The 15,298-nt window shown below is 49.4% G+C and overlaps 1 protein-coding gene across 1 annotated transcript in view; it reads left to right on the forward strand.

Moving 5' to 3' along the window:
* The window catches only part of LOC147102049 (sphingosine-1-phosphate transporter SPNS2-like), a 122,377-nt gene that overhangs the window by 104,041 nt on the left and 3,038 nt on the right, over positions 1–15,298 (forward strand). The window contains exon 12 of the mRNA XM_085964197.1: positions 11,717–11,757. Coding sequence (XP_085820323.1) covers positions 11,717–11,753 — 37 coding nt within the window. The 3' untranslated portion in view covers positions 11,754–11,757. The remainder of the gene's footprint in view (positions 1–11,716; positions 11,758–15,298) is intronic.

Raw genomic sequence — 15,298 nt, forward strand, 5'->3', positions numbered from 1 at the left:
GTTACATCCCCTGAACTTGCAACCATCACCTGAGCCTAGATGGTGAAGATCAGCAGGCTACTCTACCGAGAGGGGAATCACACTTGACCTCACTCTGCCCTAACCTGATCTACCCCTGTGCGTGTTGCAGCAAGGGGTCAAGCGATTGCGGGGTGAGAATTCGGGCTGATAAGAACATAAGAAACCGGAGCAGCAGTCGGCTATACGGCCCCTCGAGCCTGCTCCGCCATTCAATAAGAGCATGGCTGGTCTTCGGCCTCAACTCCACTTTCCCGCCTGACCCCCATATTGCTTGTTTCCCCTAGAGTCCAAAAATCTATCGATCTCAGCCTTGAATATACTCAACGACAGCTCTCTGGGGTAGAGAATTCCAAAGATTCACCACCCTCTGAGTGAAGAAATTTCTCCCCATCTCAGTCCTGAATGGCTGACCCCTTATCCTGAGACTGTGTCCCCTGGTTCTAGACTCTCCAGCCAGGGGAAACAACCTCTCAGCATCTACCCTGTCAATCCCCCTTAGAATCTTATATTTTTTAATGAGATCACCTCTCATTCTTCTAAATTCCAGAGTATTGGCCCTGATTTTTTTCCCCTCCCTGCCTGGGGGGGGGGGGGGGGGGGGGGGGGGGGGGGCGATGCGATCCCGAGAACACTCGGAGCCCTCCGACTGTTGACCTTAGTTGAGGTCAATTAAATCTACACAAGCCAGTGATTGAAGCTAGGACCTCTAGTCTACAGGGCTCAGTACCAAGTCACACGGTCCGTTTATGCTGATGAGCTGCTGAGCCAGCTCGACACGATCCCCTTTTTTTTTTTTTTTTTACAGAAACCCCACAGTGCAGATAGAGGCCATTTCGGCCCATCAAGCCTGCACCGACACATATCCCACCCGATCCCTGTAACCCCTACACCAACACATATCCCACCCTATCCCCGTAACCCCACGTATTTAATCCCCCTAACACTAAGGGTCAATTTATCATAGCCAATCAACCTAACCCGCACATCTTTGGACTGTGGGAGGAAACCGGAGCACCCGGAGGAAACCCACGCAAACACGAGGAGAATGTGCAAACTCCACACAGACAGTCGCCCGAGGCCAGATTCGAACCCGGGTCCCTGGCGCTGTGAGGCAACAGTGCTAACCACTATGCCACCGTGCTGCTTTCTGAACCTTTCAACTATATCGCACTCGTACTGTCCCCGAAACTAGCAATAGAATAGAAATAACTTAATAAACTCGTACCAATCGCCCTCTGTGGTTCAAAACAAACAGGCCAACGCCCCTGTAAAAACAAGAGAGAGAGGAATCTGTCAGCAGCGATTGCAATATTCGGACGGTAACATCGGTGAGGCGTTTTCCACCACAAGAATTTTAAAAAATTATTATAAGAGCTCGTAAAAGGCAGGAATGTATTTCCCAAAGGTCAAAGGTTAGAAGTGTCTGACAGTGAGGTCAGCGGTAACTCCGTCTCGACGCCGTGCTGATGTCCAGAAACTGCACTCTCCCAGCTTAGGAATTCAACACAACTTACTCGCCCTGTGACTCACTGCTGCTCCCTGTCTGTTGTCCTGAATGGGCGCATGTTTCTCCACCCTTATCTTCCCCTGAAGGTGCTGACTTAGCCTGGTACTCTGATTGGGGCTAGGGTTTCAGTACCCTGCCCAAGTGACCGGACAGTGTGGGGGGTGGGGTGGCCAGGCTGATGACCGCCTGACACCCACACACACGTAGTTCTCGTGAGGACAAACTGAGCAATGACGTGGTGCGTGAACCCTCTCATTACCGTCTCCTCAAGGGCAAGAGAGTGTTTTGAAAAGACAGTTTGATTCTTCCCCCTCTACCTTGCCTTTGTGAGCGCACGGTGCGAGGCAGTGGAAAAAAAAAAATGGGATGAGGTGTAAGTTGGACCCTGATTCACTCTCACCTGTTTATCGCCCACCGATAAAAGTTAAAATTACCCCCTACAAACCCGGGGACCACACGTGAACATTTAAATCCATGTTCTTATTCAGAGACTTGAGCACATAACCTAGGCTGGCAGTCCAGTGCAGTGCTGAGGGAGTGCTGCGCTGTCGGAGGTGTCGTCTTTCAGATGAAACGTTAAACCGAGGCCCAGCCTGCTCTCTCAGGTGGATGGAAAGATCCCATGGCACTATTTCGAAGAAGAGCAGGTAAGTTATCCCCGGTGTCCTGGTCAATATTTATCCCTCAACCAACATAACAAAAACAGATTATCTGATCATTATGATTTTGCTGTCCATGGGAGCTTGCTGTGCACAAAATGGCTGCCGTATTTCCTACATTACAACAGTGACTACACTTCAGAAAAAGTACTTAATTGGCTGTAAAGCACTTTGGGATGTCCTGAGGTCATGAAAGGTGCCACATACATAGAAATACATAGAAGCTACAGCATGGAAACAAGCCATTTGGTTCAACCAGTCTGTGTCGGTGTTTACCCTCCGCACAAGCAAATAAATCCCAGTTTTTCTTATTAACTTGTATATATCTCAAGTTGCCAATATTTAGATTTAGAGTTACGATTTAGAATGTATCCACGAATGTAGGAACAGTATTGCAACTAGTCCTTTCCAATCCTTCAGGCCCAGCCAATAAGAAGTATAAGCACTGATAGGAAAGAGTTAGCTGGGCTGGGAGGCCCAGACTGCCAGGGATCGGAGGCTGTACGTGGCCCTAAGGTGGAAGCTAATTGCAGCCTCCATACCACAGACCAGGAACCAAACCTGTGACCTTTTCATCAGTACGGCCTAGTTGTACACTGTGCGTCACCAACTGAGGCTGGGAGCACCTACCTCGGGGTGGATACATCGCACGCGCGTTATGTATTTGATATATCCGCGATGACACTGTGCACCATCAGGCCCTGGCTCACAATCAGCAGAGGTAACCTGCATTACATCAGCTCAAACTCGAGCCCGCTAGCTCAGCGCACCCACCGCACGAGAAAGTGACATTATTTTAAAGACATAAAACGGGTTTGTGTTTTAAGCAGTGCTGTCTGGCAGTGAGCTGCAGGCTGTAATTGAATCTGAGCAGTTCAGGTGACATTCACAAATCATTCCCACAGTCTGTCAACTGAACACCTCCGCTTCATGACAGCCTTCAAACTCACTCATCGTCTACTGCTCCCGCTGCCTATGTGGCTGCGTGTCTATGTGCATGTGCGTGTGGATGTATGCATGCGCGTACGTCAACGTTCCCTCTAAGCTGCGCAGCCATGCAGCTCTCTGCCGGTCCCACGCAGCCCGGGACCAGCTTTCCCAATGTTAAATTTCGTGCATGCAGGAAACTGCGAATGGGCCGCACACCCAAAAAAAATTAGGGGGGAAATTAGTGTGCGTGTATGCATGCGTGTGTGTGTATATGTATATGACATCCTTTGTGACTGTGACAAGGGTAAACTATCCCTCCTTGTCCTTCTTGACCTGTCTGCAGCCATTGACACGGTTGACCACTCCATCCTCCTCCAACGCCGCTCCACCATTGTCCAGTTGGGTGGGACTGCACTCGCCTGGTTCCATTCTTAACTATCTAATTGTAGCCAGAGAATCACCTGCAACGGCTTCTCTTCCCGCTCCCGCATCGTTACCTCTGGGGTCCCCCGAGGGTCTATCCTTGGCCCCTCCTATTTCTCATCTGCCCCCTGGCGACATCATCCGAAAACACAGCGTCAGTTTCCACATGAATACTGACGACACCCAGCTCTACCTCACCACCACTTCTCTCGACCCCTCCATGGTCTCTAAATTGTCAGACTGCTTGTCCGACATCCAGTTCTGGATGAGCAGAAATGTTCTCCAATTAACTATTGGGAAGACCGAAGCCATTGTTTTTGGTCCCCGCCACGAACTCTGTTTCGTAGCCACCGACTCCATCCCTCTCCTAACATCTGTCTGAGGCTGAACCACACTGTTCGCAACCTTGATGTCATATTTGACCCTGAAATGAGCTTCCAACCACATATTCACAGCATAACTAAGACCGCCTATTTTCACCTCTGTCTCCGCCCTTGCATCAGCTCATCTGCTGCTGAAACCCTCATCCATGCCTTTGTTACCTCTAGACCTGACTATTCCAACGCACTCCTGGCTGGCCTCCCACATTCTACCATACATAAACTTGAGGTCATCCAGAACTCGGCTGTCCGAGTCCTAACTTGCACCAAGTCCCGTTCGCCCATCACCCCCTGTGCTCGCTGACCTACATTGGCTCCCGGTTAAGCAACGCCTCGATTTCAAAATTCTCATCCTTGTTTTCAAATCTCTCCATGGCCTCGCCCCTCCCTATCTCTGTAATCTCCTTCAGCCCTACAACCCCCCGAGATATCTGCCCTCTTGAGCATCTCTGATTCTAATCGCTCAACCTTTGGTGGCTGTGCCTTCTGTTGCCGAGGCCCGAAGCTCTGGAATTCCCTGCCTAAACCTGTCCGCCTCTCTACCTCTCTTTCCTCCATTAAGATGCTCCTTAAAACCTACCTCTTTGACCAAGCTTTTTGTCACCTGCCCTAATTTCTCATTATGCGGCTCAGTGTCAATTTTTTTTGTCTTTGAATCCTCCTGTGCAGCACCTTGGGATGTTTTACTACGTTAAAGGCGCTATATAAATACAAGTTGTTGTTATAGCACCTTTCAAGACATCCGAATGTGATTTACAGCCAATGAAGTGCTGTCACTGCTGTAGCCAATTTGTACACCGCAAGATCCCATAAACAGCAATGAGATAATGACCAATTAAACATTTTTTGGGGATGTTGGTTGAGAGATAAATATTGGCCAGGACTTCCCAGCTCTTTCTTCCAAATAACGTCATGGACTCTTTTATGTTCACCCGAGAGGGTAGTCAGGACCTCAGTTTAACGTCTCATCCGAAAGACGGCACCTTTGACAGTGCAGCGCTTCCTCGGTACTGCACTGGGAGTGTCAGCCCAGATTTTGTGCTCAAAGTCTCTGGGGTCAGACTTGAACCCACAACCTTCGGACTACCAGAGAGCAGGAGTGCTACCAGTGAGCCACGGCTGACACCTAATTCGCTGTTGCAGTCGTGCAGCAGTTCTACTGGTCGAGCAATCCAGAAACCACAAGTTTGGATGCTCCCAATGCCAAGTTGTGAAATTGAATTCAATAAATCTGGTAATTTGAGGGCCAGCCCCAAGGAATGACCATGAAGCTGTCAGATTGTTGTTAAAAACCTAAATGGTTCGCGAGTGTCCCTCAGGGAAGGGGACCCGCTGCTCCTGCCGGTCCAGCCTACACGCGACTCCAGTCCCACACTAAGTGTGAATGCCCTCTGAAGTTGCCTGCCCCACTACTGAGGAAAACCAGGGTCTGGCATTGAGTGCCAGCCTCACCCAACACATTTTTTTCAAAACTGTAAGCAAAGGAACGCGGATTGTGTCTAACAAAGTAGAGAAAGGTCTGCAGTGGGCAAGTACCGAGCCAAGGTGATGAATAACACTCAGGACTGTTTTCACCTCACAAAAGCTGAATATTATTCTTGGCAGGTTGATGAAAAGACTCAGTTTGCAAAACAAATTAAGTGAATTTCCTGACTAAGAGCGATGGTATTTTTATTGTTCTGAGGGCTGGACGACAAATCGTTTATTCAGACAAGACCTTAAGAAATCTCTGGAATGTCGACGTTTCCTAAAAACATCATTTGCATTTCGAAATGACGGAAGTGCTGACACAATGAGTCGAATGGGTTATTGTGAAGTCAGTACCAGATAAGGGAGGAACAATGGCTGTTTAGGAAGTGCATGTTTTCATGGGGCCAGACACCTCCAGGACTGTGGGTCTTAGTAGGTTCTTCAGGAAAGAGGTTTCTGTCAATAGAATGACTGAATTATGGTCTGGAGGCTTTTGTGTGACAGCTGATAGTACTTCCCTTCACCTCCCCCACCCCCCAAGATAAAGGCCCAGCGCCCATAAATTTCAGATTACATGCACTGATTCACACTCTGCCAATCCTTTCAACACCAGGGTGAGATATACGGGCACTGGTTCCAGGCTCAATGCCCTCGTCTGACCTCAGCCTGAGTGGCAGTGGGGGTCTTGCAATTGGCTTCAGCACTCTGGGGAGGGGAAGAATGAGCCAAGCTGCTAGGGGTTGGCATGCAATGGCCGTGTTGTGCAGTTGCACGTAGATAATGGGTGAGAAACAGATTGCGCTTGGCTGTAATATCCAAATCCCATGATGTATCAGATATAATACCTCGTGTATATTATATAAAATGGATACATTAACTTCCCTTTGTATTTATAGCAGAGACTGGGGAGGTGAATTACTTCGATTGTTGACTGAACAATTACAGACGAGGATCTGGGAAAGCCTCCTGATAGTTGACAACTTGTTAGTTGCCTTTTTAACCAAGTTTAGTATTGATGGGAAGCATTTGTCCCGACACACAACCCGTGGAGGGTAAATCGAGTGTGGAGGACCGGAGACTGCGGGAGGAAGGTTAAGCCTCCTCTTCACTCCTGGTCAGAGATCGGGTTCAGAGTCTGGATTCAGGCCACATTTACACCATAACCACAGCGGCAGTGTGAAGCGAAACTGCTGTCACCGGCCACAGTGTGAACGCACCCTTATTAAATAGTAGATTACAAGGAGCTAAACTGTAAATGGAGCCAAATTAGTCACTATGAGTTCTGAAGAAGGGTTTTGACCTGAAACGTTGACTCTATTTCTCTCTCCACGGATGTTGCCTGGCCTGCTGAGTTTTTCCTGCGTCTTCTGTTGTTATTTTAAATTAGTCACTCCCGGTCTTGTAACAGAAGCTGACAAAACCTTTGTCGAAATTGTAACATGGAAACAGGCCCAACCAGTCCGCGCTGGTGTTTTATTCTGCACACGGGCAGTAGTCCTGATCCCATGTTTCACCCTGTACCTGTATCTCTTTATTCTTTCTTTCCTTTAACCGTCTATCTAACCCATTCTTAAATGTTGAAGTCGTCACTGCTTCAGTTTCCAGTACTGCATTCCACAGCCTCACAACCAAAAAAAGTTTCTCCTGCGCTCTGCCCTCAAGCTCTTACATTTAATCTTATTTATCTGTGAGCCCCTTGTTCTAGAACCCCTCAAATACTGGAACCCGTCAACCCCCTCCGTCCATAATTTCAAACGCCTCCATCAATATATTTTTTTTTTACTCGGAAAGCGAGCTCTTTGAAAAGCTTGTCACGGAGCTCTGAGAAGCAGAGATCACTTGGCATGTAATTACAGGCTCTACTGACCCGGGCAGCAGGGTGAGACTGATGTCGAGCTACACCAGCACTGGCCAAGGTGCCCTGCGATACTTTCTTGCTAACGTGCTCCGGATTAACTGTAATTATTTGGTAACATTTCATTTAAATTCCACGGATCACGGTGTAATTACACAGTAATAGACATTTAATTACAGTGTTTGTGAAACTGCGATGCAACTAAGATGTTACAACAACTATTTACATTGTAATCGAGTTAATTGTTTATTCACTTCCGTGGGAGTACAAGCTAATCATTTTGATGGCGCATGGCCGTTTGGGATAAGGGAGCCAGTTTTAGCAATGCAAATGGTGGGATCCAGCACTCGCATCTCGAGTCCCCCACAGTCTGTAGGAAGAAGGACTTGCATTTCCATCACAACCTCAGGACATCCCAAAATGCTTTGCAGCCAATGACAGACTTTTGAAAGGCTGTAATGTAGGAAACGCGGCAGCCATTTTTGCGCACAGCAAGATCCCACAAACAGCAACGTGATAATGGCTAGATAATCCATTTTAGTGATGTTGGCCCAGGACACCGGGGAGAACGCCCCTGCTCATCTTCAGATATCGCTGTGGGATCTTTTACGTCCACCTGCGAGGGCAGGTGGGGCCTCGGTTTAACGTCTCATCAGAAAGACGGCACCTCTTGATTGTGCAGCACTCCCTCAGTACGGCACTGGAGTCGGCCTAGATTTTGGGCTCAAGACTTGAACCCACAACCTTCTGGCGCAGGGGCGAGTGTGCTGCCACTGAGCTAAACTCAGGCTTACCCCTGATTTTATAAGGCCTGGTAGTGACTCCGGGAATCACAGGAAGTGGCCAAGGTTTGGAAAGCGAGGGGCCGACCTGCCACGTCCTGATTTTTCCAGTGAGTGAGTTGGGGATACCAGAATGCACATCCTCAGTTAAATACAAAGGAAAAGGGTCCTACACTGAACATTGCGTCTTCTGGCCACTGTGCAAGCTCCACCCATTAGGACTGGGTGCAGGAGAGTCCCAGGACATGGCCTGCTGAAACTGGCTTCTCCAGCAAAGAAGGAAGCTGTTGCCTTTTCGGGTGTTTTTACCCTTTTTTTTTACTCTAAATATTTTTAGCCATCTACCTCTATTTCCTTAAAAGTGTTTACACGTCCTGCTCTCTGGGTAAATTTGATAGTATGCCCAGGATATCGAACAGAAAACCCTTCTTTATACTGTTTCCAGTACTGGTTCTATTCTGTGCATTCACAGCCTCCCTGGAGCCTTGGAAAATTGAGACTATATTGTCGCCCTGCAAATTTTTCCTTTAAGGATATATCCTGTTTATTTGCAAGTTACTGTTGAATGTGCTTCCACCACCCTTTCAGGCAGTGTACTGTGCATTGCCCCTGTCCAGGATTACCCCCTGTCCGGGATTACCCCCTGTCCGGGATTACCCCCTGTCCGGGATTACCCCCTGTCCGGGATTACCCCCTGTCCGGGATTACGCCCTGTCCGGAATTACCCCTGTCCGGGATTACCCCCTGTCCGGGATTACCCCCTGTCCGGGATTACCCCCTGTCCGGGATTACCCCCTGTCCGGGATTACCCCTGTCCGGGATTACCCCTGTCCGGGATTACCCCCTGTCCGGGATTACCCCTGTCCGGGATTACCCCCTGTCCGGGATTACCCCTGTCCGGGATTACCCCCTGTCCGGGATTACCCCCTGTCCGGGATTACCCCTGTCCGGGATTACCCCCTGTCCGGGATTACCCCTGTCCGGGATTACCCCCTGTCCGGGATTACCCCTGTCCGGGATTACCCCTGTCCGGGATTACCCCCTGTCCGGGATTACCCCTGTCCGGGATTACCCCTGTCCGGGATTACCCCCTGTCCGGGATTACCCCTGTCCGGGATTACCCCCTGTCCGGGATTACCCCTGTCCGGGATTACCCCCTGTCCGGGATTACCCCCTGTCCGGGATTACCCCTGTCCGGGATTACCCCCTGTCCGGGATTACCCCTGTCCGGGATTACCCCCTGTCCGGGATTACCCCCTGTCCGGGATTACCCCCTGTCCGGGATTACCCCTGTCCGGGATTACCCCTGTCCGGGATTACCCCCTGTCCGGGATTACCACTGTCCGGGATTACCCCCTGTGAGGGATTACCCCTGTCCGGGATTACCCCCTGTCCGGGATTACCCCTGTCCGGGATTACCCCCTGTCCGGGATTACCCCCTGTCCGGGATTACCCCCTGTCCGGGATTACCCCCTGTCCGGGATTACCCCTGTCCGGGATTACCCCTGTCCGGGATTACCCCCTGTCCGGGATTACCACTGTCCGGGATTACCACTGTCCTTTTATCATTGGGTTTGATCCAAAGTAGCTGATGGTACAATAGACTCTGATCTGGTAGCTGTTAACATCTTGCATGAAATGAGGCAGGGCCTTCGAACCAGCTTTTTATGGGGTCTGGACCCATATACTAAAGTTGTCCACAATTTGGAACAGATTGGCACTAATAATGGCAATCTCACTGACTCTTCATTGTATACAAATAGCAATATTAAGGAAGAAACTGTCTCCACTGGCAACCAGAGGACACAGATTGAAGATAATGGCAAAAGAACCAGAGGGGAGATGAGGAGAATTTTTGTTACGCAGCGAGTGGTTGTGATCCGGAACCCGCTGTCTGAAAGGGCGGTGGAAGCAGCTTCAATAGTGACTTTCAAATGGGAATTGGATAAATACTTGTAAAGGAAAAAATTGCAGGGCTATGGGGAAAGAGCAGGGGAGTGGGACTAATTAGAGAGCTCTTTCAAAGAGCCGGCACAGACACAATGGGCCAAATGGCCTCCTTGTGTGCTGTAAGATTCTAACTGAGATTGAGTTACAGACATGTAGGGAGATGTCTTGTTGGTTTTTAGGCTTGTCTGTCCCCTTGTGGCTGAACCATTCATGCACATAATTCGTCTCAAGCCAACCTCAAACCACATACTCAGGTGCACCTCATCCCCTGATCACTCATTGTTCTCTGTTCATAGGAGCCTTTCTGTTCATTAACAAGGGAGCCACAAAGAGCGAAAGCCTAATGCACGGGGTGTAGGAGTTGAGTTCAGATGAGTTGATGTGAAGCACGAGCAGCACTTTTGGCTTTGCGACAACATAAACTGTGTAATGCGGATGAGGGATAAAGTCCATCTCTGCGCACTCGTGCTGGAGATCTGACAACAGCATGAGGAGGCAGAACCGTGCGGCTTTGCACTTGCTGTAGTATAACTGCAGTCCGGTATAAAGCCAAGTTGATAAAGGGTCGTGGGTGATCCATTGCACCAATTGGGAACTATAAAATCTTAGGAATTTTTAATGGCCCAGATTTTCCGATCGCAGGCCTCCCGCGGGCGGAGGGCTGCAATCTGGAAAAATCTGCTCCCGGGAGGTGCAGAGTTCCGCTGCTGGGCCTCTCCAAACTGCCGGTGCGCAGAGGCCCACGTATCCCAGAGGCGCAGGCGGTTCGCAGCGTCCCTGGGCTCACGTGGGCCATGGGGAGCCAATCAGAGAAGGGAATCTCCCTTCATACATTTGACAGGAAGACCTGTCAAATAGATGAATGGAGATCACCCCCAAAACATAGTAAAACTTCAAATACATTTTAAAAAAATACATTTTTAAAATGACTTGAAATTACATAAATTAATTATTTTAAACAAAAATTTTAATTTTTGAAAAAAATAATTAAAGTTTTTAATGGGGCTACAAATAAACTTACCTTTCTTTAAAGTATTTTTAAATGATAAATCAGTGGGAAATTTAAAAAAAAAAAAAAACTTTTTTCAACTCTTATCCTGGTAAAAGCAGGCCTTATGCCAGGTGCAAGAATTGTAAGTGTTTTCTGCGGGCGGAGGGTCTCCAAAACGCGGAACTCTCCGCCCGCAGAGGCCCTGCTCCCAGGCAGCCGGAGGATCTCTCAAGAGCTTTCTTGACAGATCAGAAATGCCGGTTTCCAGCGCATGCCTGAAACCGGCATTTCCGATGGCCCTACGGGTGGGTACACAGCGCGTACTCACCCGTAGGGACCGGAATCTCCAGCCCAAGATGTTTTCAGTGTAATGAGTGAGCTGACTGTCCTGTGAGTGCCACTAACTTGGCAGTTTACTAACCGGGCAGGTGCCGGGGAAGCGGCAACTGTTTAAAAAGTTACTATCGTCCTTACACTATAGAGTCAGCCGCGTGGCAGCGCCCAGGGAGAGGGGGGCAAGGCCGTGCCTTGCTGGGGGGGTGCAGTGCCCAGGGGGCACATTGCTGGGGGGGGGGGAGCAGAGTCTCGGGGGGCAGGCGGAACAGTGCCTGGGAAGGTGGCGCAGTGCCTCAGTGTGCCGTGGTGCCTCGGTGCGTGTGGTGATGCCAACGGGTACTGTTCCCCCGAGACAGTAAACACTTTTTTGCTTCTGCGCCTGACCTCTTCAATTTGTTTCCTTTCTCTGCAGGGTGGAAGAGATGAAGCTGGTTTCTGTGAAAGTTTGATAAGGTGAGCGAAGAAAAAAACAAATAATCAGATCCACGTTATTGTTGAACAGGACATTTTAATGAAATGTGACATTGTTTAAAACAACAGAGCTTTGGAGCGGTGCCGGAGATGTGATTTGTGCCGATTTCCTTTTATTTAATAACTCTTTGAACGAGGAGGTCACTGGGTTTGATTCACAGGAAACAAGTTTCCAAGGCAGTGACCAGGACTGAGATTTATCACGGGTTAGGACAGAGAGAGTGCAGCAGAAAGATGTGTCGGCGACAGGCCCTTCCAGATCTGAGAAGTTCTTTGCTGTGATGTTGTTTCGCTCCTGTAGTTCAGTGTCACTGTGGCCTGCCTCTCAGTAAAGATGTTAAGTGTGATAGAATGTGAATGATGGGACAAGCTTGCCATTTCATTTCAGTTGAGGGAGATGGTGATCCTAAGGTTACCCATGTTTTTCCCCTTTGATTGTTGTGCACAGGGGAAGTTTTAAAGTAGACTCACTTCCTGCATAATCTACTTAGAAAGTCATACCCCCTCCCTCTCCCCTCTCCCCTCCCCCCTCCTCCCTCCTCTCCTCCCTCCTCTCCTCCCTCCTCCCTCCTCCCCCCCCCCCCCTCCCTCCTCCTCCCTCTCCCCCCTCAGCCTTCTGGCTCCCCTTGCTACAGTGCAATCCCTCCATTATAGGCTTAGTGTGAAACGTGTAATTGAGGTAACTTCACCTCCCAGCTTCTGATCCAAACTAGGCACACCGCCACCTGTAACAGCTTTGGATCTCAACGGACTGCACCACAGAGTGGTGGGCTCAGGGTTGTTCCCCACGTGGCGAGTTCCTGATCTCGGCCAGGTTGCTAGGAGGAGGCAGGAAGCAAAGGCTTAGCACTTCCTCATAGAGAAGCAACCGAGCTATCCCCAAACTACTCTTCTGCAGGAACAGGAGGAGGCCAGTCAGCCCCTCGAGCCTATTCCGCCATTCAGTCAGCTCATGGCTGATCTGTACCTCAACTCCATTTACCCACCTTTGCTCCATATCCCTGGATACTCTTACCCCACAAAAAAAATCCCGATTGGCCTCCAATATCCACAGCCTTTTAGAGGAAGAGATTGCCACCGCCCTGTGTGGAAAAAGTGCTTCCTAATTTCCCTCCTAAATGGCCCAGCTCTTGTTCTGGATACCCCCACCAGAGGAAGTCGTTTCTCTGTATAGAGCTGGCCATTGGCTACCAGTCTGTCCTCTCAAGTAAGGGATGGTCCCTGATGGTATACCAGCAGCCTGTGGAACAAAGCCAACCAGCGCATCAAACGCTGGAACCGTGAAACCAAATGGCGTGCTGGTCGGCACCAAGGGCCGGTTTCTCCAAGCCACAGGACTGCTACCCCAAAAGGCGGGTCATGTGACACACCAGAGAAACCAGTTGTTTGCTGCCAGTGTCTGCAGTTCCAGGCCTGTTTTGTGGGCAGAGTTTGGAAGTGCCAGTGATTCCGTTGCTGGGCCTGGGCCAGCCTCGTAGTGAACGTAGGCCCTTATCAGCCTCAGCCACTTGCTGGCCTGTAGCAAGCTTGGAGCCAGGTCGGGTCAAGGAAAGGCCACGTCTGCATGTCTGGAAGGTTTAAGAGCCCACCCTCGGCCAAGTGGAAATTAAAAAATATATATATATTTTGATGCCAACTCACTATTTCTACATTAATAATCAGGCCAGCAGTGGTTTTCCTGTAATTGGGCTGATTTATAAGCAGTGTTTTAAGTAAAGTTGGCCTGATTCCGATTTGGACAAATTTAAAAGAAAAACTTGAATTCAAATCCGGTATGGAGATGAGGAAACTCCTCCCCAGGGCAAACTAGGGTAAACATATCACACGTCAGGGAACGTCCCAAAGTACAGATCACATCTTGTGCTGAAAACTCATTGGTCCCATTGCAGCATGTCTGATTCTTCACACTGCAGTCAAGAGAGCCCAATGGGGGACATCACCTCAAGGTATCTGCTGCATGCAAGTGGTAGGCGACACTGCTCCGCAGGTTTAACTTACACTGTTGGTGTAGACAAGACACAGGTTCCATAATCAACAAGTGAGACAGCAGAATTGTTTTCTCCACACACTAGTGGTTGGGAGAGAGCCTTTGGCTTAGTGGTAGCATCCCCCCCCTCAGAGTCAGAAGATGAAGGGTTTGAACCCCATTCCGGACAGTCCCAGCATGAATATGGTCCATAAATATTGGGTTGACATTCGGTCGGGTACTCGGGTCCAGACCGAGTGCCCACTGGCTCGGCGCTGGTATTCTTGGTTTTGAGTCAGAAGGGTTGGGTTCAGGCCCCACTCCAGACAGTCTCGGCAGGCGGAGCTCTGAATACTGGGGCGACGCCCAGCAGCGGTACTTGCGTCTGATGGGTGCGGGTGGATCCCCCCCACCCCCCCTCCTACAGTACAAAGGGCAGATGGGGCTCCTTAGCCTTGTTTCCAGCCCACCAAGGAGAAGATACTCCTTAGTTAAAAACCATGAGGAAGACAACGGGAAATCACCTCGGCTCCTCAGCCCGAGTAAGTGGCTCAAGAATCTCACGTGCGAGACCTGAGTTAGGACCTGCTCCTGGGGACAGAACACAGCGGATGAACGGGATAGTGGCTGGGGAGGCAGATAATGTGGAAAAAGTTAAGGGAGAACGGGATAGATAGTTGGTGGAGCGGGTGATTGAGGGCCATTAGTATTGGGACTGGCTTGGGGGGGGGTGGGGGGGAGTCTGTTCCATCCTGTATATTGTCAATGCTACATCAATTAATTCAGAGAGGGGGAAAAAAAGTAGGTTAAGAATCTGATTAGGAACAGGTTTGAATATTGTAAGAATAAAGTAGACAGGATCTCCGCAGGCCAAATGACTCCCTGCATGGCTGGGTCGAGTGGTGTGGGGGGCGGGAGGAAGTTGCCCCCGGAGGGCAGTAGATCAGGGTTAGATGGCAGAGATGTTGTTGTGATGTTGTGGGCAGTGGAAGCTGATTCAATAGTAACTTTCAAAAGGGAATTGGATAGATACTTGAAGAGAAAAATTTGCAGGGCAAAGGGACAGAGCAGGGGGGAGTGGGATTAATTGGAGAGCTCTTTCAAAGAGCCGGCACAGGCACGATGGGCCGAATGGCCTCCTGCTGTGCTGTATGATTCTATGCAAAGAGGAATATTGTAACATTTTGTTTTTAGTTATCAGCAGTATTTCTACAGGACTTTCCCCTCAGGTGATTAAATGGATATAGTCCACGATAGGTTAGAGTGTGAAGGGGCTGTGGAAGGAGATGAAGTGGGTCGGCTGGAGTCTGTGATAGTGTAGATTGTATCCCGGCTGTTGACGAAATGGCCTTGCTGCTCCTACGTAGCCTGTAAATAGCAATACATCAGGGATTGGTTATTTAAAAATGACTGGAATGCATGCAGAGGTAACTTCATTCATTCTCACTCCCAGGTTAATGTCCTCTTGTAAGCAATGCAATCGGTTTCTCTGGTTTTTTGAAAACATCAAGTCATGGGAATTTATAGACCGCAAGTTTTGGAAATGTTACACAAGGT

This window comes from Somniosus microcephalus, chromosome 22 (genome assembly GCF_052327205.1).
Source record: "Somniosus microcephalus isolate GS21.2 chromosome 22, FLI_Smic_1.0, whole genome shotgun sequence".
Taxonomy (NCBI): domain Eukaryota; kingdom Metazoa; phylum Chordata; class Chondrichthyes; order Squaliformes; family Somniosidae; genus Somniosus; species Somniosus microcephalus.